Source organism: Meleagris gallopavo, chromosome 14 (genome assembly GCF_000146605.3).
Source record: "Meleagris gallopavo isolate NT-WF06-2002-E0010 breed Aviagen turkey brand Nicholas breeding stock chromosome 14, Turkey_5.1, whole genome shotgun sequence".
Classification (NCBI taxonomy): Eukaryota; Metazoa; Chordata; class Aves; order Galliformes; family Phasianidae; genus Meleagris; species Meleagris gallopavo.
The window spans coordinates 10,093,856-10,116,777 of NC_015024.2; the positions used below are offsets into that span (position 1 = coordinate 10,093,856).

Here is a 22,922-nt window from a genome sequence, read left to right on the forward strand (position 1 = left end):
CGGCTCGTTCCTGCTGGGCGTCTTCTACTTCCAGAGCAGCCTCAACCCAGGTGGGTCCCAAACTTGGACGTTGCGGGGAAGTGCGCGGCTCGTTTTAAAGCGCTTCGCTGTCCCGGCGTGGGAGCTGTGCCGGGGTTGGGACGGAGCCGCTGTGCTCCGCAAGCGCCCCGTTCGCAGCCGCCAGCAGTGCTGGATCGCTCGAGCTCAGCGCGTGCTCCTGGATGTGTCTTCCACGCTGGGAAGTGATTCAGTAATTCGGAGCTAAGATACGGAGTGCCTTGTTCTGGAAGGGCTGTGTGTTCCCCTGGCTGTTTTCTGCTCTTTTGGCGAAGTGAGCTCCTATGTTGGGTTTTAACAGTGCGCTCATGTTTTCTGATTACAGCAGCCATCCATCAGTGGGGCCTTTAAAGTTACATCTTGAAATGCAGGAGGGAGGTTTGACCGATTTCGTGGGATTGTATCGGTTTCATAAATCTCCCTTTTAAAGGGGCTGCTCCATCACTTCAACGTATTTTTCCCTAAAAATGAGAAGTTGTTTGCTGGATAAGATTGAAGAGGAATTGGGTTTCAGCGAGCGTTTGTTGTTTCTAGAATAGCTGATGAGATTTATCAAATGAATTCAGTGATCCCAGAGGACCACGCTCAGCATTTCATTCCTTGGTAACTTTTTAAAAGGAGACAATCTGTGCTGCCTCACTTTAATATTGGGAGCGTTCTGTAAGAAAGTGAAGCACTCAATCAGCTCTCATCCCCACGGCTCCGAACAGAGAGGGGACTGTGCTTTATGTTGGATTCATTGCCGGTATTTGGCTGGAAAATGTGGCTCTTTGAGGATTCCGGTTTTCAAAAGACTTCTGCGTCAGCAGAACTTGCTGTGCTCGCTCGTCTCTTAGTTCTTTGCATGATCTCAAAGCAGAGTTCCCATCAGGTTGGAGCAAACCAGGTGGCAGAAGGTGTGATGGCAGCTCCTGATGGGTTCGGGGCTCTTCTGTCTGCTATGGGCCAAGCGTTGTGTTTGGGGGTACTGTGGGTCGCCATGGGACTGAGGGTCCCAAACTGGTGCATACCAGCAGTGTCTGATGCTCCAGCAGTGCTGTTAGTGAGGGAGCTGAGCATCATCTGCAGACTTGGGAGCCCCTTGAGTTTCCCAGAGAGCTGAATTTAAAGGGATATTCGTGTTCTCTAAAATCTGCTTATTTTCTAACCTCACTGCTGCTTCCCACAACCCGGCCTTCATTTCTCTGCCACTTCTGTCCTTTGTTATTTTTCAAATTATGGTATTTTCTCTCTTTAGTTTGGTGAGAAATTGGCACTGGCAGAGGAAAGGTCATTCCCAAATGCTGAAAAGACACAAGCTGAAAATTTCTGCATTTCCTTTTGGCTCAAGGGAACGCTAACTGAGGCAGTTCACCTGAATGTTAGGAGTTACTAGTTACAGTAATAAGTAAACAATTTGCAGGCAAAAATGTCATCTCTAAAGTGATGGTTGCCTTGAGGCTTTCGGAGTTCTAGTTGCTTGGTGTCATTTGGTTTCTATATAATAATGAAGAAAAATGCTGGAAAATTCAGCAGTGCTCTGAGTTCTGCTCTGGAGCAATCAGTTTCTTTTCTCCTTCCTTTGCAGGATTCAGCAGGTTGCTTTCCTGGCTCACCTGCAGCCCGTTACATTCAGTGTAGTGCATTAATTCTTGCTATCCTTGTGTATAGAGATTGACCCATCCTGTGACCAGGACAGGATGTGCAATGTGGGGGGCAAAGCTAAGAGAAATCTCTTAAGTCTGAGAAGGGCTCTTTTCAGGGAGCAGGAATTAACTCCTCTGTTGGCACTTCTCATTCCATCCGTGCCATTGTGTGCATGGAGAGCTTTGCACTGAATCGGCTGTGCTGAAAGGCTTGCTTGTTCTGTCCCAGGAGCACCCACCCATCAGTGTTTGCTGAAGTAACTTTGCTCCCAAACAGCCACAAAGCTTGTTATTTTGGGGCAGGGAGGCACTTGTGGTGGAGGCAGTAGCAGAGTCCCTGCTGTCCCTGCTGCTGGAGGCAGCACGTGGTCTGCTGATGTTTCCTTTGGGTCAGGGATGAGCAGACTCACAGATATGACCGAGGGCAGAATATCTGCACCAAAGGAAGCGATTAAGCTGGTGCTGAGTGTGGTGTCAAGTGGAGTCCACTGCAGCTGTGTTTGCAAACAGTCATGGGGTTTGACCAGAGCATCGCCAGGTCCTGCTGCACCTGGACCTCATGCAGTCCCATCATGGAGCAGTGTAGTCCCTTGGAGGGGCTTGGTGTGCTGGTGTCAGAGCATGGCCATCCCGGAGACCCCACCTGGCCTAAGAACCATCCCTCTCAGAGCTTTTGCTGTCTCCTTCAGGGACAGCACGGCACATTGCACTTTTTCTGCTTAGAGAAGGTGGTAACGCACCCTGGGGATCTCTGATCATTGTCTCATCTGACCCTGGTTGCAGCATGTCTAGACTGATGTGGTGGTAAATGCTGGAGGCTGCCGATCCTTGTCTGCATCAAAAGGTTGGCCATTGCTGGTCTCAGGAATTATGCTGATTTTAGCAGCAGCGTGGCATGACAGTGCTGGTATGGATGCTGGGTAGAGAAATATGGGGAAAAAAAGCTGTGAGGGAGATGAGTGGCATATGGAAAGGTGGAGGCATGTGTGCATGAACTTGCAGTCTCCTGAGCAGTTACTAAGCAGCTTCTCCATTCCAAAATAATGTTTCCTGATGTGAGCTGATTGATGTGAAGCATTTTAGACAACCTTCATCGTCTCAAGGCTTCCATCTCCTTTAACTGGCGTTCCTTAAGAAATTAAGTCCTCTTGCAGCTCAGGGAACAATCCTAGGAGTGCTTGGAAGAAGGGGCACCTTTCTGTGCCTGAGGCAAGGAGGGAAAATGAGATTGATCAGTCTGAGCCAGAAACCCTTCACAAAAGCACCAGCCCTCCTGTTCTTACCCAATCTTTGCTCTGCTAAGTCCGTGCCTTCTACATGTTGGATGTGATGGGGAACATAGCAGACAAACTTTGCAAAGCAGCAGCCTGGGGGTGGGGGATACTCCTGCTGTTCTAGCTTCTTCCAGTGCTAAATCACCATCTCCAGTAATAAAGAAGGAAAAACACTCCAGCTCTAAATGCTGCTTTCTCTTTGGTTCTGTCCAGCTGCAGAATCCAGCTGTTATTCCTTTTGTCTTTCTAGCAGCACTTGCATGTAGCTGGCTGCTGCACTCGTTCTTTCACATCCTGCCATCAGCGTGAGCTGTGGGATTTCTATGGGGCTTTGCAGGTCACAGTTAGTCTCTGAGCTGACTCATGATACCTGAACCAGGACTGTAGTAGCACCAAGGCCATGACACCACCCCAACTGTTAGATGAGGAACTGGAAAGGTCTGGGAGCTGGGAAGCAGCAGGACTCCATCAGATCTGCTCATCTGCACCAACCGGTTGGGTTTTCTCTGGGTACTGACAGAGCAAAGCCCTCTCTCTGTTTCAGGTGTGCAGATGCCACTCTGCCAGTCCAAAGAAGGAGGACTGGGGCATTACAGTGGTGGCAGTACCAGAAGCCACACCACCATCACATGGCACAAGTCATTCAGGCTTTGTCACCTCTGCAGGTCTGGCCTTTCAAGTTCTCTGAGCTGTGCATCCATGGTCAGCAGTTGCTCTTTTGAGCTGTCAGGCAGCTCTGTCCTTGTGCCTACAGATTTGTCCCTCCAGGGCACAGATTGCTGGTGATTTGCAGGGGTCCTGCAGGGCGCTGATCCCTGAGCCTGCAAATGCACCTAGCCTGAACAGAGTCATGTAGATATCAGCAGATCTTTTCAAACCAGGGAAGTTGTTGTTGATATTGTTCTAAAAAAATATATATATATGTAGAGAGAGAGAGAGAACAAGAAAGAGCCTATTTTAGACCTCAGTTCCTCCCCATTGTTTAGAGATATTTTCAGACTGAAATTCAGGCACGGCCAAAGCTAAGGGCAGGTCCCCACTGACCCAGCAGGCGCAGAGCCCTTCAGATAAGCAGGACTGTGAAACTGAAGAAGCCCCTTGAGATCGTGTTGCTTTTTCTGCTGTGTTTTGTTTTGTTTGCTTTTGTCATGGGGCACTTCTGCTGGGCTCAGGTTGCTGTGAAGTCCAGGGGGCAGCTGCTGCCCTGGTGCCCTGGCAGCTGGCACACACCCAGCGCTCAAAGTGCACTGTGTGTGGCTGCAGTGCGTTGGGTAACGTGGGCTGGGATGGTCCCCAGGGCTGCCATGCTGGGAGATGTGAAATGCCATCGCTGTGACCCCTCGTGGTGGAACAGTCAGCTCGGTGCAGTGCTGAAAGCAGAGTGGTAATGAAGCCCATCTGTTCCTGAGGGCCAGGCCTTGAATGAGGAATGCTTTTTCTTGTCTTTCTTGGCTCTGTACAGTTTCCTGAGAATCTCTGATATGTGTAAGAGGTTTGGGAGGGAGAAAAAGGGGGCTCGGTATGCTGGGAGTTAACTCTGTGCATGCAGGAGAGATTTACATCTCGATGACTCTTTGCTGTCCCGCATCCCACAATGTCTTGGCCCCACTGCTGCTCCTTGGGAGCACTCTGCACCTGTACTTTCCTCTTTGATCCCACTCCCAGAGACCCAAAGCTCAAATTTATACTGCAAAAAGGGCTCTGAGGTGCTGGGAACTGTTAGATGCTGGATTTTCATTCTTGGTGGCTGCTTCCCACCAGCATCTGAATAGAGAGCACTACAAGGCCTCCATCTTAATCCCAGTGCAAACACAGCTGCCTTTCCTAGGACTTGCTAGAAGCCAGCAAACTACAAAGGCATTAGGTGCTTAGCTCCCATTACTCTCCCTCGGAACTGAGAACCTAAAGAAGAGTTTTACTCCCCAAATACCTCTGTGAGGCCAAGCCAGGGGTGTTTCACATCCAGGCTTTAAGGCATAGCTGGGCAAATGCCCAAATTTTCCCTTGTTAAAAGGCAGATAAAGAGTGTTAGATGTCTGGGAGAGAGGGAACATCTCATCTTCCCTACCTGGGAAGCCAGAATCAAAGCCTGACATGGGCAATGGTGGGTATAAAGAGTGGCTCCGTATCCCTGGGAGCCACGCTCCTCTTCATGCATGTTTTTCCTGGGGACTCCCGAATGTAGGAAGTAGCATGGCAGCACATGCTTTAGTTTTGTTCCTCTCAGTTTTAATGAGCCAGGGAGCAGAGCTAATGCTGTGTTTATTGTGTTGGAAGGAGAGCGTGATGCTCAGAGTGCACGCAGCCTGTGTTAGAACAGGGAAGGGAAGGGGAGCCAAAGGACACACTGTGAGAATTGGCTTTGTGTGATTCAAGCCCTGTGCAGAAGTGATGTCCAATCTTTCCTGGTGCCAAAAACTTTGCAGGAGGTGGCACAGTGTCTTTCAGTAGCCATCGAGATGGTCCCCAAACCAAGGAAGCCTTGTAGCCAGGTGAACCTATTCCCACACCATCCAGCGGCCTCAATATTTCTGCTCTCCTCTGACTGGGCTGACCCTCCAGAGCCCTGCATTGCCCTGAAGAGTGCTTTCCAAAGCTGGTGCTGTTTGAACCTCGCAGACAGGACAGGGATTGCAAAAAGAACAAACACACCACACTGCCTTGTGCAGACACGCAGCAGATACCAGCATCTGTATGCCAGTTTGCTGGGGGACTGGTCAGTGCTGGGGAAACAACTCTCCCACTTAGGTTTTATTTTTATCAGGCCTCTTGCAGCAGCCCTTCCTGGGGCAGCTTCCTGAAGATTCCTGCCTCAGAACCTTCCCCAAGCTATAAGGCATGGAAGTGGGAAATAGCTGCAGCTGGGCAAGGGAACAAGTAGGTTGTGCTGTCTGATCCTGCTTTCCTCATCAAGCCCCAGAGCTTTTCATGTTTGGCTAAGATAAAATGCTTGTAAAGTTTTGGGCAGGGTCTGATGGGAATTTGGCTGGGAAGGGCCAGGAGTTGGTATTTCTTGGGAATAGAAAGCAGTTTCTCACTCTGCAAAAGATAGGAGGGTCTCTCATCCTTCAGGAAGTCTGATACGCTGAGTTCAGCAGCTACATCTGCAGTGAAGGTGGCTTGTTACCTTTTCCCTCTACAGTAAAGCATTGGCCACACAACCCACATCCTTCAACAGCTCTGTGCTGAGGTGGAAGTCACCATTCAGTATCAGTATTTAAGATGGCCCAGGGCCTGTTTTTGAGGAGGTGAATGAGGGGTTCAGTGTCTGCAGTCCTTCCCCATGCAGTGGAAAGAGCTTCCTACCCCTGCAGCTCTGCAGCCGTTCCCACCAGCATGGAGAGCCCAGCCTTGCTCCTTCAGACCGCATTTGCCTTCCTCTTCCCCCTGCTTTCCCACTGCTTTGTGAGTTACCATCCCCCAACGCACTGAGGCTGCAGAGCAGAAATGTTCTCAGTGTTCCTGTGGCGCTGATGGCCATCACCAAGCCCTGTGTGTTGTCACCTTGTGGAGTTGTTTCTGCAGCTGGGAAATGCTGCAGGCTGCCCTGCTCCCAAAATGGGTGTCATGCTGGAATGAGTGTTTTATGGGACCATATACATCAGCCATGTATACGAGCCATGGCTGAGCATGGGTGCTGGCATCTGTGCTCATGTTCAGAATGGAACTTAATTTGCTGAGAGTCACTTGGAGCATCGTCCAGCTGGACTTGATGCTGCTTTCTCCCCAAAATGCCCCATTTGAAGGTGGTTCAGCTCTAGCTGAGTCTCAGCCCCTTGGGCAGCTCCTGGCAGCTCTCCCATGGTGCATGTGCATGGAGATGTGCTGAAAATCTGGGAGCTGCACATCATGCCCATAGGTCCCATCCTATCCCGCATCATATGGAGGGACAGCCCACCCGCAAGTTCTCTTGTCACCACGTTGCTCATAGCTTATCCTTCTCTGGGGAAGTGCTGCTTGACAAGCAGCTCCTGGCTACTCTCAGTCTTTTTGCAGTGGGACGTTGTCCAGGGCTGGGGCTGTCCCTTGGAGCTGCTCATGGGGCAGCTCTCTCATTTCTCCATGGAAATTTGCAGTCTCATTGCTGATGTGAAACCTGATCCAGCCTTGCTCTGTGCCAGATGTTGCTCTACTGTCATGAATTGCTGACCTCTCAGGAAGGAGGGCAATGTTGACATGAGGTTCAAAGGTGCTGTTTGTTTAGAGCTGCTGGATGTGGGTATCTCTGGGGCTCAGAGCACTTCCTTCAAGGCAGGGACCTGGAAAATTAGCACAAACTAATTGGAGGTCAGAAGCTCCTCAGCAGTTCTCCATCCCTGATCCTGTCATGATTCTTTACAAGTGTGTGGCTCTGCCCTTCCCCTGGTCCTGGGGAGTGGATTTGCACGGTCACGTTTCTCTTTAGCACGGGAAGGTGGCAAGTTGCATCCTGCAAACATCTGCAGAGCTGGGCCATTCCTTTTGGCTACGCTGCTGTGGTAGTATATTCACAGCTGGGTCTTTTCCAAGCTTACTCCTGGCAGCACTGAACAGATTGATTTCCCTTTAGCTTAATATAGCCGGCACATGTAGGCACTGTGAGGCTGAAGGAAGGCTGGCCTGGCTTGGGGGTGGGGAGAGCTTTGCTTCAGTTGCCCGTGAATAGTTGCTGCTGGTGCAAGAATCCTGTTGGTCTCCCCTCAAAAAGGAAAGAGGTGTCTCCAGAACACCCATTTGCAGGGTTTGCCTTGCAGTGGGGAGGCAGACCCTCCAGCCCCTCAGACAGGTTGCTGCCAGTGGTGATGGACCAGTTGCATCTCAGTGCTGCAGTGATGCTGGAAATGCTGCATCCTTTCCTGGCTCTTTAGTTGCCTCAGGCAATGCTCACATCTAAATGCAGCAGAGGTAGGCGCAAGGAGCTTCTTATCACAGAAGTTCTGCTCTGGAGTTGCCTCTCCCTGGCCTCCAGCAGCCTGTAATGAGCTCCTCTCCTGCTCTGCAAACTTATGTATCTCTTCTGCATGTGCATCTTTCTCCATACCTTGTGGCAGTGACTTTCACAGCTCCGTGTGCCACTGTCATTTTGAATGGCACTCCCAGGACACAGGCACTAAGCAGAGCAGTGGCCACATCCAAGATGCTGCCATAGAAGCATTTGCTGAGTGTGCATTTTTTCCGAGATCTACTCGTAGATCTTTTCATCAATTCCAGATGCACGGAGCTGACAGGCCGTGTTGAAACACATTCAGCAGGAAAGCTGCTGAGCCATGTGACCTTAGCTGCATTTTTTTTTTTCCTTGTGTGCATATCAGAAACCTGTGTGCAGAGGGCACAAACCATGTCTGCCCAGATCAGACCAAGCTGCAGGCAGGTTTTGAGCAAGTCCAGCCTGGCCCAGGCCACCCTGCACCCTATCCCCTGCACGTCGTGGCAGGGATCTGTCTCTGCCTTGGCACTGCCAACATGTGCCTTGCTGCTCCAGTTCCTGCTGAGCAGTGGTCTGGAAAAGGGCTTTATTGACAAGGAATGGCAAAGCTGGCAGTTCGGGCTTGCATCAGACATGTGCACAGCAAGCTGGGGCCAGGAGAGAAGCAGGCATAATGAATGGGGAAGGGAAACTGCTCTTGGAAGCTTCTAGCTTGACGTGTAGGAGAAATTAACCATTTGAAACAAGGGGGTTGCATAGTGCTTCTGCACAGAGGCCGTGTTCGTCCTAGAAGCTGATAATTTTGTGTTTCTTATCAAGATGTCAGTTGCATTCCTTGTGATAGCAGAGAGCTAGGCATGTTGCCCCAGGGAAGTACACCCCCTGCTTCAAATGCCTGTGATCCTCCTATTGCACCTGGCTGACATCTGCCTCGGCCTGCTGCCAGGTGACCTCCTGTAGCCACCAAGGAGACACGTGGTTGGGAGGAACCTCTGAACAGGACAGAGTGTCCAGACCAGCCACTGTTGGCTCTGGTCCTGCTCTGAGCCCTGCTGATGACACTGCAGCATTTGGCAGGTTGGGTGAAGCAGCTGGATTGTTTCTTTTCCTCTCTGCGTGATCTATTGTGAGCTAATCCTATTGCTATCATCTTTTTTCCTTCTCTTGATTAGCATTTCTCTGGCTGCTCCTTGACTCAAGTTGGCTAAATTGGAATAAGGAATCCTTCCTTGAGGATCATAGCTTGAGACATCCGTGTCTCCAAAGAGAAGAGAGCCACGCAGCCAAGTGCCAGTTATGCCAGCTTCAGTCCCTGGGTACAGCTGGTGATGTGGTGATGGTCCAAGGTGAGAAAAGGAGGAAAAGTGCTTTCAGAAACAATAAGGGAAAAGGAATATGTGCAGGAGAGCAGAGATCAAGGGAGGAAAACACTTCTGATGAAGGACGGAGGTGATGAGGGATGGTCACCAGGAGGCTGTGAGGCTGTTGAGGAGACACGTGCTTATCTCTCCTTGGCACAGGGCAATGCCTCCCATATTGAGGTTGCTACTGTGTTTTGGAGGTTGAGCTGAGGCATTTTCCTATCAAAGTCAACATGTCTGCATGGAGCTGGCTCCAGACAGAGAAAACTGATGTTTGGTGGCACTTAGTGCTGGTGGCAGTTTGTCCATGAGCACTGGGTCCCAGACAGCAGAGGGCGGCTTCAGACATCTGGGATCACAGGCACAGGTTGGGGCAGGTGTGTGTGGAGTTAGGGCCCACGTCAGCTCTCTGGGGCCTTGTGATTCCACCCCAGATGTTCTCCTCACTGCTGCTGCTGGCAGGCTCGGCACTTCCCTGTCTGGCTGGAACAGAAGCAGGACATGTGCTCACCACCATGCCTGGCTCTCCCCATCCCTTTCCACAGAGTATCATATAGGGCCTTCCTGCATGTCCTGAGTTAACATTGCCTGGAGGTGGCACCTCTCTTGTCCCTGGACAGATGCCTTCCAGCAGCAGGTCTCATCTCTAGAACAGTGAGTGATTTTTCCTTTTAAAGGCGGTGCTGTCTGTTGAATTATCCCATGTAAAATGCTTGACAGTGTGTTTCTTGGCTGAAGGGAGGCTGTCATTAGTGCCAAGGAAATGCCAGCTCCCAGCTGGGGCTGCAGTAGTAAATCCTGGAGACTAGAGCTGGCTGGACTGCTCCTAGCACCTCCTTCCATCTCCTTACCAGAGGAAGACATTGAGAGCGGAGGGTAACAGAGGTTGCTAGGACCTCTGTCACCCAACCTGACTGCTGCAGCTCATTGTACTGGTTGTACGTGAGCTGTTGTTCTCTATGTGAACCTTCTCACAGGCACATCCCCTATTATCCTGCTCCATGCTGCCTCTGAGCTACTTCTGTTTGTGGTTTTCCCCTCAGCTGTATGGATAGCGTCCTTGCAAGGAGTCTCCCTGCAGCCCCCATGCAGTTTCTAAGGGAGGGGTTTCTGGGAGGTGAGGGGTGCAGGGGGTTAATTATTTGGTTTGTATGTTTCAAAAAGGCTAGGAGGAATGGTATGAAGTGTGTAGTGCTGGAAAAAGGTTAGCTAAGCTTTCAAGCATCCCTCTGCTGCTGGGACTCTGTTCTATCTGATCCAGCCAAGTTCAGGACACTTGGTTTAATTTCTGCTGAACAAAACAGCTTTAAGTCAGGACCCTCTGCTTGGGATGTCTTCAGCTCCTCCCACAGAAAGTGGTCCCAGGAGGGCTGCCCTTGCTGACACAACTCTAGCAGCCATTATGTGCTATGGAGAGCCCATCTTTGGCTTGAGTTTGTTGTGTGAGTGCCTGCATTTGGCTTTTGGGATTACAGCAGGGTGCACTTTTGGGGCAGAAGATGATGATGTTCATATTGAGGTATGTTCTGCAGAGAGGTACGCTGCCAGGCACTGGTGGCAGCTTGAAAATAGAGCCAAGGTTGTATGGCCTGAAACCAGGGCACCTGGAGACAGTTCCTGAGCCTGAGAGCTGTAAGGTGATGGTGGTGGTTTCAGACAGACCACTGGACCCATGCTTAGTGCCTGGAGGTTGTGGTGTAGCTGGAGACATGGAGGGATGCCGTTAGACCACAGTGTTGACCTTCTTTTTTCACTTGCAACTGCCCAACAGAAGAGGTTGGTCTGAATTGACAACGCTGACGGGTGCATTTGAGCAAGTCAAACACATGGCTCTGTTAGACTTTTTTTTTTTCCTTCCTTGTCTAGTGTTTTAATTCAGTCTCTGTTATCTGTATCTCCAGCTTTTTAGATGCAGTAAATCTGAGTGGTCACAGGTTGGATTCAGCCTCTTTGCTGAAACAAAAATATTGTGTTCTAAAACTTTCCTGTGAGAATGACAACTGGAACATTCATTCCCAGAGGTGTTCCCTTAACTCTGAAGGTGGATAAGGATGTCAGTGCCAGAACTGCTGCGCTTTGCAGCTGAATGCAGCAAGTACAAAAGCAAAGAAAGGAGTATTCCCATGGTCTTTGTCTCCATCAAACAGTGGTCTCTGCCTTTGGGGTCATCAGCTCGGTAGGTCTAGAGTTATTACTTGGGATTTTGGTGTTTGAGATCACGTTTATTAAAAAAAAAAAAAAAATCCCAACAATCATCCTTTGTTCTTAGGTGGAAATTGAGCAAATGTTTTCTCCATCAGTGCAAGCCCAAGTATAAAAGCCAGAGCTTCCTAGAACTAAGCTTCTTTCCAACCAGCTCTGTTGGCTCCAGTAGCTCTGCTCCTTCCAGCCAAGGCCATTCACATAGACCGTGGGCCACTGCCCAGGTCTCAACGGCTGCTCCCGCATGCGATCTTTTGGCCTCAGTGCTCTGGTCCATCCTCAGACAGTCGAGGTGTCCAGCCAGGCTGCATGTCTCAGGCTTCGCTATCAGACTGGGAGGGAAAACTGAGCTCAGACTGCTGGACTTCTGTGGATAACAAGCTCTGTTTTCACTTTCTCTCTTTTTTTTTTATTTTTTCCTCTTGGATGCTAAAACCGAAAATTGGACCGATTCAGCAGTCAGTGACTGCAGCTAGGGTTTGGCTTTGAATGAAGCAGTCTCGGTATCCTCTCTTAAATCAGGTGATGGGGTCCTTATCTGTGTCTCCTGGATGCAGCCACTCGAATAGCAAGGAGCCCATCTCCAAGGAGCAGAGTTGTGTTGGCCATTGGTCGCATATCATGTTGGGTACCATTGAGGAATCAGAAACAGCAAAGCCTGGAGAAGCTCATTGCTGCAGCCACCTGCAGCCATAGAGACCCAGGCCCTAATTTCTGGCTCTTCCAGTAGCCAATGCCACGACTTTAAGCAAGTGTTTCTAAGCTGGTCCCTTGAAACTGCAGATCTCTATATGTTGTTTCCCCGTTTTACAAAAAGGACTGCCCATGCCTTTCTCACTCCCCCGTGGGGAGCTACATGCTGTAATTAACACACAGACCCATCATTTTGGGTGACCAGGCATCACAATTATTTTTTCTCCTTTTTTAGGTTTTGTGCAGACACAACAGGAAGTGAATCTGCTGCTGTGCGGTAGAGCAAGGCGATAGCAGTGGGGTCAGGAGTAACTCTTTAACTCTTTGGGTGCACATTCACCTGCCAGCAGGTGTACTTGCTCTTCTGGGCTGGACACCACTATTTTTGATTGGATACCACAAGTGGACCATTGGACTCTTTGTAGCTCAAGGACCCAGCCTTCCAAATCCCCGAAGACTCACCCCAGAAGGAACTGGGATTCTTTGCAGTTGGAATCTCACCTATCTGGGGTTTCCAAACCTCCCCTTAATTCTGAAATTTGGCTCTGGAGTGAGTGCCCCATCCCTGAAGCACGTTCCATTCCCCCTAGCTGGAACATCCCATCCCACTTTGGGGACAGCCTGCTCACCTCACTGCCCTTTTCTGTGCTCTGGAGCTGCCATGGGCCACCGAGGGCAGAGCTATCGGTGTTACAAGCGAAGACTGTTATGCTGTGGATAATGACGTTTGTGTTTTTTTTTCTTTTTTTTTGCTCCTATGATGTCTTCCAGGGCACTGTTTGCCTTTTCTATCACTGTTGCACTGGCAACTGATAGCTCTGAACTAACGTATCTGGGACCTCCTGCCACTTCCAGCAGCAAAGTAGCAGAAACTGCTAAATTCCAGCACTGCAAAATTAAATTCTGCTTTATTTCTCACTTCCCTGGTCCAGGACAAAGCTTCCATTTTCCAGCTTGGTGTTTCAGTCTTCTCCTGCCATGGCAGACTTTCTCAGTGCTTTATCTGTCATTGGTAACATTTTGCTTTTATGCCAAAACTGTTCCTGGAGTATTGAACCCAGAAGTGATCTAGGAGATGTGATGCTAGAAATCCACCTCCTGCCCAACATTTCCCCTTCAAGCATTGCTTGCCTTCCAGCTGCTTTATCCCTTACAGTTCCCCTTTTCAACTTCTTCTCTGTTTTGAAGTACGTATTTCCTGTAGTGAGCTGTACCTCGTGCTGTACATATATCTGGGTGACTATCTGCCACGTATGCTCAATCTGCAGAAACTGCTTATGTTATTGATACTTCGGGTTGCATGGGTATGAGCTACACTCAGTAACTGCCAGGCTACGTTTTATTCCCCTTTCCAGTTCTGCACCCCCATTTTTAACCGCTTTCTTTTCATCAGACTCTTTCCTTTAGCCTTGGTAATGCTGATGTCAGACTGACGGGCTCGTCACTGCCTGAATCCTGTCTCCCAGCCACAATCTTAAATTCAGGCACTGGATTTGCTGCTGTGGACACTGAGAACCTCCCTCTGTAATTAAAAGTCTCTGCAGCCAAAAGAGTGAATTCCTTCCCTAGTGCTTCCAGAAGGCTGGGATGGGCACAATCCAGTTTCTGCTCAGCTCACACATGATATGCCTTCATAATCAGCTAGTGCACCTAAATAGTCACAGCTTTCAAATCCATTCCTTTTTCCAAAGAAAACTGGCAAGTCATATAAAGCCCAGATCCTGCTGTGTTATTGATGCCACACCACTGCAAGAGAATGGCTTTGGTTTTGATGGGCTTGCACAAAAATCTGGGCTGCAGGGGAGAGAGTGAGGGAGACTGTTGTCTTTCCAAGCTCCAGAAGAAAGACTTAAAAGTACAGGAGGCTCCAAAATGAGCTCCTTTTCAGCCTCTTCTCATTCCATGGTTTCTGATCAGTGTGACTGCTTTAGCATGGAATTTGATGCTCTGTCCATGCTACCTTCTTGCTTCATACTTGGAAGTTGCAAAGGACAAATGTAATACTTCTTTCTGCCTGTCTCAGTGAAAAGCATTTTGGATTCGGATGAGGGATGTATACTGTCTTTGTACACAAATGGTGATCCGGTGGTTGCTGGGGGTTGACATTCTGTCCCCTTCAGAAATGGGATATGCTTTGGCTAACTGACATCTCTGCTTATGGATGCAATTACAGCAGTGCTAAATTTCTGTGGATTACCAATGCCTGTGGTGGAATCCAGGAGCCTCGGTAACAAGCTATGAAGTCAGGAGGACAGGCAGCATGCAGAGATCTTGGCAGTTCCCTTGTGATGGAAGATCCTGATGTACTCAGGGCCCTGGTGCCAAAATGCAGCACAAACCATTAGTTTGCTCTGACGATACTCCCTCCTAGACACTGTCATATATATCAGTATTCCTTGGCCTTCCCAAACTTCTTGGAGTCCCAGGAGCATCCCAGAGATGAGTAACAGATGGTACAGGGGATGAGGAACTCCATTTCCATGAACTGCCTCTTGCTGTCCAGGCTGCGTCCCAGACCTAATGGAAGAGACAGGCACAGATGAAGACAAGCCTTTCCCCTGTGTGTTTGGTTTCCTCTCTAGCTGTGCAGTTCAGCCTGCTGTAGATCACTGAGGCTCAGTTTTCTTAAGGTGGGCTGTTGCCTGCTTATTGAGTGGATGACCTTGGATGACGAGGTGGTCAGAATGGGTAAGAGAGGTTTTGTGTTCAAACTGGGATTTTGAGCTGGGTGAGGAACGCAAGCCCACACTGCTCTGAGCTGTGCTGATGTGAGTTGTGCTCATCTGTAGCAGCTTCAGGTCACCCTGGGCTTGTTTATGTCCCTTGTCAGAAAAGTTTTGGATGATGCACAAGGTATCCTTGAAAACAAACGCCTCCACAATGCCTTTGCTAAAGATAGGAGCAGCGCATGCAGTGCCCACACTGTTAACTCTAACCCACTTGAGTTCAGTGCTCTTTGCTCACAGCTGGGAGATACAGGCAGCAAATTCAATCCCATTCCTTTCAACTTACAGGAAGCTGAGCTGGAAAATATGAAATGGGATTTGCTGGGTTCAGTGCCCCCAGCCCGGGCTGTGAGTGTTGGGTCCTCCGCCTGTCTCTCGTTAGCACTGAGGCCATTTCCCCCTCCTGTGGGGTAACTGGTACAAGGCAGTGAGGAAGGAACAGTTCCTCACTGAGTCATGTTGTGACCTGTGGTGCCACAAGAAGCATTCTTTCCCGTGTCAAGCGTGCTGGTGATGAAATCGTGTGAGTTCAGCCAGACATTTCCCCTAATTACAGCCTGAAGGAGTGACGCTGAGCTTATACTGGGTGGCTTTGTGCTTTGGAGCAGTTTTCATGTAGGCAAAATGTAAGCATGTGAAAAACAAGACAGAATTTGGAAGCAAAAAGCCTCGGTGTTAGAAACTTTCGTGTTAACAGAGGCGATGTGAGTGATGCCTGGCTCTGCCTCTAGGTTGCTACGTGGACATGGATCCCACTGCTCTCAAGTGCTCTTGAAATCAGAACAAGCTGTTCTTTCTATATGGCCTTTCATGTGTTTAAAGGATATCTAGACCCTTTGCATCCTAACTGTATATTTTATTGAAAAAATAAGGGGGAGGAACAACCATTATTTTCATTGAGAAGTCCCATACCACTGAAATTTTGTGCCGGTGGCTGTGGTTTTTAATTATTTCGTATAAATCAGTCATTTCTTTTGACTAAAACCCAGCCTGTGAAGAGTCTACAGTCTACTTAACATGTTGATAGCATTTGAGAACAGGTGAAAGGTAGAAATGACAATGGAAAAACACCATCTATGGTGGGGGGAAAAAAAAAATAAATCTCCCTCCATAGCTGAGCATCTTTCTCTAGAGCCACTTGGGATCACCTCTCTTTGGGGACATCACCACATCTCCATGTGGCTCCTACCACCAGTTTGGGCATCACCAGAGAGAGTGAGGGAGGCAGCCCCCAACCCCTCTGATTTTTGTTTTCTCTCCCTTTGCAGCTGCGGAAGACGGGGTTATGAGGACAGCCTGGCAGGGGAAGGCTGGTCGCAGCCCACTCCAGGCCCTGTATGAGAGCGATCAGGTGAGGGGATGGGGTGAGGGAGTTGGGGTGAAGGGGGAAGTGGGATGACCCTGTCTTTCACCCCTCCAAAACGTGTGGCACCAGTCAGCCCAGTGTCCCACACCGAAACCTCTAGCTGTGTCCAGAAGAAAAGACCACACTGTTTTGGGGGGTAATTGTTGATCAAAACTTCTGATATGGTCTTTGTGGGTTCCTTCCAAGTATCTCTATGCATATAGAGTATGTATGTATTTATGTATGTATATAAAGTTGCTGTTGGCCATGAAGCATTTATAATCCTGGGTCGCTTCAGTTCTCTCTATCATCTTGCCTGTACCCACTGAGGTATGGGGCCTTGGTAGGTCCCTGCCCACGTGTGACTGTTGCAGCCAGATCCTTCCCCATGCTTGACACTGGTGTTCCAAACTAGGGTGGTGCTTTCATGTCTGTAAGCAGCCGAATTACATTTGCTTTGGGAAAAATGGCTAATGTGGACTTCCTTAGCCATGATGCCTGCATACCCTAATCCTGCTGGAATGTCCCGGTGTTGTTTCCTTAAAAGTGATGCTTAATTTCTCTGGCTTTTAGAAGGGAAGGAAATGAAGGGAGCAATTTTGCTCTGAAATAACTGAAAGACATGCACTTATTCCAATGGGCAGCTCTTGAAAAGTAGTCACATTTATTTGTTGCCATGCCTGCAGACAGTGTCTGTCTGTCTTTCTGTCTGTCTTTCCATTCCTATAGTTTTAAATTATGTGAGTGCAGGGAAAAACACCTGAAAAAAACCACACTGTTAAAATGCTTGGTTTTTTTTTTTTTAGCACTTTCAAAAAGTGTTTCCAATCTAAAAAAAATGGAGGGCAGCCTCCAAACAAAACCTAGCAAGAGAAATTTCTACCAGAAAGTTTGGCTCAGTAGTATGGTGTACCATGAAAGCGCCTCTTCATGTATGATCACCACCTGCTTAGATTCAATGTTCCTCATATCCAGGTTGCCAACAATGTCAACATCTCTTGGTAGCACGTAGGATGTGTCGGCTTTGCAGGAGGAGGTTTTTGCCCAGGTGTTAGTCCCACTCCAAAGGTGAGGACTGCTGAATGGTGTGAGCAGTTTGTTTGAGCATCCCACCTCCCCAGTGCTGCCTCTCTCATGTTCTGGTGGCCACCCAAAACCCCCATCCAGGCCTCCAGGAGAAGAGAGGGTGCGGCTGAAGCTTGCCACAAGCATCCTTTGGCATGCATAAGCCATGCCAGCTGCCTGCAGTAAGGATGCAGGGATTGAGGAGGTGGCCTGTTCTTGCCCTTCATCTTGTTTTGGATGCCAGAGGGACCCACAGGCTGCGGGGACAAGTATGGAACTTTGCGTTTCCAGCTAGGCTATCTGCATGGCCTAAAGTGGAAGCCGCTGTTGTCTTGCGACACAGGGGTCATTGCACTGCACTGGAGTAACAGCTCTGTGGGGTCAGAAATGGAGGGTAAAACCGTTAGCATCTGTGGACAAAATCAGGCTTTTGGGAGGTTCCTGACATTGGCCTTGGCACTGAGTGTGAAATCTGCCAGTCCCAGTGAGGAGAAGGCAGAGGGAGCAGGCAGCAGGAGGAGGGGACTTTCCCCTTCTGAGTTCCTGGAAATGGTTTCCTTCCCCAGATGCGACAGTGTCATTCTGGAGTTTCTGATGAAAAGCAAGACAGGAAGGGTCACATCCCCAGATCAGCTGTAGGGAGATTTCAGCTAGGGTGATTCCAGAGAGGTCACCGCAGCAGCTGCTGGGCCATGGTGCAGGAATCATGGGAGGATCGGAGGGGAAGAAGGATGACTTGTGGACATCTCTGAACTGTCTTGCCTTAAGGAAGGCCACACCCTGAGCTGAAACATTGGAGTGGCATGTGTGGAGAAGGAAGTCCTTCAGGCAAAGGGTCAGGAAGGGTATTCCTACTACCTCCAGTTCTTTGTCTGCACCATAGGGCCTGTGCTGAAGGCTCTTTGCCTCCATCTATCCCTCTGTCTTCACAGCACACCATGATGGTTTTTGTGCATGCCCACACTCATGTGCCGTATTTCTGCCTTGAGCTGTGGCTCCCAGATCCACAGCAAGCCCACAGGCACTGACATCAGATGGCAGTGCCTCTTCACAGGGAGAGATGTGAGACCCTGTGCTAGCAAAGGGACTTCATTGTTGTCCCGTGGGGTTTAGGCCATGCATGTCCCCAGGCTGATACAAGGGAAGGAGCTTCAGCCCAGTGCTGTGGTGGTGGTAACAAATACTTTGTGATCCTTTCTGCACTCCTGGTTTTACCTCACGCCCTTGGCTTGTCTTCTCATCCTGCTCATCATCAGATTTCTTTTCTTAATTTTGCCCCCAGCAGGTCCAAGCATTAAATACACCAAAGCAAGTTGAGCTCAGTGTGATTACTGTCTCCAAAAAGCCCACGAAAGGCCCCCTCCAAAAAAAACACCAGGAAAGGGAAGGTGATGGGAACAGTTGTGTGTAGGTCCTCGTTGGCATGGGTGAACCAGTGACCGTCTCTTTCTTTTTCCACAGTTTGAACAGTCATCGCTGCAGGCGGTTCACCAGCAGCGAAGGGAGCTGTTGAGCAACGTCTGCAACCGTTACACCCGCAAGCGGCGGCTGCTGCGGCCGGATGACTTGCGGCACTTGGTGGTGGATGACACGCATGGGCTTCTCTACTGCTACGTGCCCAAAGTGGCTTGCACAAACTGGAAGCGGGTGATGATGGTCCTGACGGGGCAGGGCAAGTACCGGGATCCTCTGGAAATCCCTGCCAACGAGGCCCACGTGTCGTCCAACCTGCACACTCTCTCTGAATACAGCATCCCCGAGATCAACCACCGCCTGCGCAGCTACCTCAAGTTCATCTTTGTGCGGGAGCCATTCGAGCGCCTGGTCTCGGCCTACCGCAACAAGTTCACCCGCAGCTACAACACGGCCTTCCACAAGCGCTACGGGACCAAGATCATCCGGCGGCACCGGCAGGAGCCCAGCGACAAGGCGCTGGAGCGCGGGGATGATGTGCGCTTCGAGGAGTTTGTCTACTACCTGCTGGATCCGCGGACTCAGCGGGAGGAACCCTTCAACGAGCACTGGGAGCGCGTGCACTCGCTCTGCCACCCCTGTATCGTCCACTACGATGTGGTGGGCAAGTACGAGACCTTGGCTGAAGATGCCAACTACATCCTCCAGCTTGTGGGTGCCGACACGAGTGTCAAGTTCCCGTCCTCGTCCAAGACCACCAGAACCACGGATGACATGACGGCCCAATTCTTCCAGGACATTAGCCCCTTCTACCAAAGACGACTCTTTAATTTATACAAAATGGACTACTTGCTCTTCAACTACTCCATCCCTTCTTACCTCCGCATCCGATGAGGCAGTTGCTGGGAAGAGAGGTGGGGAGAGCTGGGTACTTCTCTTGCCACAACTCCTCTCATCCCACCCCATGCTCATCTCTCGGTTCTCCCCATGCCCTCTCCATTACATTCTGTTTTGTGTGCCTCGTTCAGGCACAGTCTGGAGGGAGAACACCCCGCAGAACACTGGGGCTGGAGTTTCTCCTTTCCTTTCTCTCCCACCCCTTGACTTTGATACTTGTCAGTGGGTACAGGAAGCTGCTGGCTTTGAAGGCTTGCTTTGACTGGGGTTTTTCTTATGACTAAGAGATTCCTCTGTAGATCCAAGTCTTGGGAAGGGTCCTTTTTGGGGCAGGATCCTTTCGGGTGTTTCTCCTCCTCACTTGGCTGTTTGGGGTCAGCCTGGGGAGCAGGATGGAGCTTATCAGAGATTTACATAGGACCAGAAATAAAGCAATAATGTAAGTTTTTCTTGTTCAATTCAAATTCCTTCCACCTTCTTCCTGCCTTCTCGTCCCTCCATCCTGGCTTCCCGTGCCATCTCCATTGTTGTGGAGGGCGGCAACGTAAGCTGCATTTTGCTCTGACAGAGCCTGGAGGGCTTTTTGTTCCTCTTCTTCCATGTGCTCTCAGCTGGGATGCAAAATGCTGTGAACGGGGAGAAAGGAGCAGATGTGCAGCTGGTATGAGTGACAGAGATAGAGCGATTTCTCCTGAACGACAGCAGCAGAACCATCGATCTGTGCGTATGTGCATCTGGATTTCTTGTCAAGTCCAATAAATCCAGGTTCAGTTTTTTGTTTTTCTTAATTATGTAAAAACAGGTATTGATTGTTTTGCAAAGCCATACATCCAACACAGGTGCAGGTACACCCACTTGGCATGAAGGGATGGAGGAAGAGCGTCCTGCAGAGAAGGTGATGTTGCATTGGGAAGGCTGGAGGAGTGTGTGTGTGTGTGCGCGCAAGAGAGTATGCATGTGCATCAGAAAAAATAGAGAATTAAAAATGGGGACAGAGACACCTAGAGGAAAATTCCCCTTTGCTTGACTGGCTTCGGACAATTCACTCCTTGAAGTAGAAACAGGAGGAGGGGGAAACACAAAAGAAAATGACAAACCCGGTCCTGGGGTTTTAAGTTCAAGCCAGTCCTAGGAGCTTTATTTCTTTAAATCCATATTTAAAAACTCTTTTCTGTTCAGCCCTGGCTAGGTGGCTGCCTTAGTAAATAAACGCAGCAGTAATAGAATTTGCTGTAGTGTGTCTACTGGACCAGCTGCGAGCACTTGACTTATTAGTGCAATACAATGGAGGTTTTATAAGACCCCAGTGTGCTCAGACTGTTCTAAAATACCATGTTTTCATCTAACAACTTTTGGCTGTTACATCTTAACCTTTTTTGATCTCTGATTCTGATCTGAACCTTTCTGCTGACATTCCCCCCTTGGTTATGCTGTTTGGAGAGTGGGTTTAGCAAGCATTGAAAAAGAAAAGGAAATAGAATTGTTGGTGATGCTGGCAGCCTGAGTGGTTCTCGCAGAGCTGGAGCTCTTGCAGAAATGGCCTTTCTAGAGATGCATCTCGGAGCACAGAAACAGCTGATGTATACTGCAAATGTCAGCATTTGGGCTCAGAGTGTATTCCTTCTGTGTTCTCAGGAGTCTTGCAAGCCCTGGTAGTGCTGCCTGGTGTTGGAAAAGAAATCGTAATTCCAGTCACCACAAGCTCTTGGTCATATGGAGTCAGCATCACAAAGGAATGGAGTTTTGGATGGATTTGTGTTCTTGAATACTATGTTCTGCAGGTAGCTGGTGGCACATTGAGAGGCAGGGACAAATATAGCCTGGCTCCTGTGAGTGTGCATGCTGCTGGCTGGGAGAGCTCTGCTGTGATACCAGGAAGCCAGCAACCAGACTTTGTCCATGTGATGGTGACTGGTGCTGGCTGGGGTGTTCCTTCCCTCTGCATCGTGTCCCCAGCATCCCCAGCAAGTCCCTGCCTTGCCCCGTAGGGCCATGGCCTACCTGTTGCATTCTCTGACATGCTGTCTTTGGGCTGATGTGTTTGGATATACCCACTGTTAAAATCCAGTGCATTTATGTCACATCCTCAGCCTTCCTTATGCCTAAACATCATTCCCCAAAGCACAGCATGACAGTGACAGAAAATGGCAGCATGGAGCGGGTGGTGATGGAGCGAGGAGGACACCGTGTGACAGGAGGGGATAACTGCAGGTGTGACACCTGCAGGAATTTGTGCTGGAATCCAGTTCTTTCAGTGGCTTCTATTTTTAATTATGTTTTCCTGCATCCCTTCTTCTTGCCAGATGAGAAATTATCAAGGTGATTGGATGAGAGGTCATGGCCTTAAGCTGCCCCAGAGCAGGCTCAGGTTGGATCTTTGGAACATTGTCTTCTCTGACAGAGTGGTGATGCAATGGCACGGGCTGCCCAGGGAGTGCTGGAGTCACCATCCCTGGAGGTGTTACAGAACCACAGCGATGTGGCACTGAGTACTGTTGTGGTCAGTGGGCATGGTGGGGGTGGGTTGGGGTTGAACTCGGTGATCTTAGTGGTCTTTTCCAGCCTTAATGATTCTGTGGTTCTCTACCTCTTCTCAATCTAGGGCTGGGAGTGTAATCCTTGTTGTTTCTGCACCAGGGCAGGGCAGGACAAGCCGTGGGCCATGCTGCCAAGGTCACCCCAGCAGTGGGAGCCCAAAGACTAACAGAGTAAATCAAGTGAGCTGTGATAATCACACACGGCTTGGCCTCAGGCAAGGAACAACCTTGCAAACTCTCTTTGAACCCTCCCTTCTGCAACTCCCCCATCAAGTGCCTATTAAAAATTAATAATTAAAAACTAAGAACCAGGAAGCACTATTTAGACCTCTGAGTCACAGCTTAGACAGGGCAGTGGGGTTTAGTGTGAGGCTTGGGAGCTGCTATGGAGCTCTCAGAGCCCCAGGGATGCAAAAATAAAGAACAGCATCACTTTTATACATGTTTGTGTGCATGCACACGTATACAGTGTAAATAACAATTCTTTTATAATGTATAATAGAATTATTTCAAATAATTGTGATATTTATATGTTAATACATGGACAATATGTAATAAGTATGTGTATAAAATTTGTTACCAGAATAATTAAATAGCAGACATGATTGTACTATACTGTTCATAGTGTGGTTATATTTGTATAGGAGTGTGATACTTGATTTGTGTGTGTTTATGTGTGTGTGTACGTGGTACCTATACAAACACAGAGAACCCTTCCCCATAAAAGAGGAGCCTCTTCCCCTGTTGAGCCTTCCTACAGGCCAACAAACTCAAGTTCTACTGAGCAGGAGCTTTCTTTCCCAAGCTCGTTGTGCACCAAA

The 22,922-nt window shown here is 49.3% G+C and overlaps 1 protein-coding gene across 1 annotated transcript in view; it reads left to right on the forward strand.

The window, feature by feature from the left end:
- Nucleotides 1-22,716, forward strand: part of CHST13 (carbohydrate sulfotransferase 13) — a 23,815-nt gene extending 1,099 nt beyond the window's left edge. Inside the window, exons 2-3 of the mRNA XM_003210115.3 lie at nucleotides 16,113-16,195; nucleotides 18,716-22,716. Coding sequence (XP_003210163.1) covers nucleotides 16,113-16,195; nucleotides 18,716-19,561 — 929 coding nt within the window. The 3' untranslated portion in view covers nucleotides 19,562-22,716. The remainder of the gene's footprint in view (nucleotides 1-16,112; nucleotides 16,196-18,715) is intronic.
- Nucleotides 22,717-22,922: the final 206 nt, after the last annotated feature.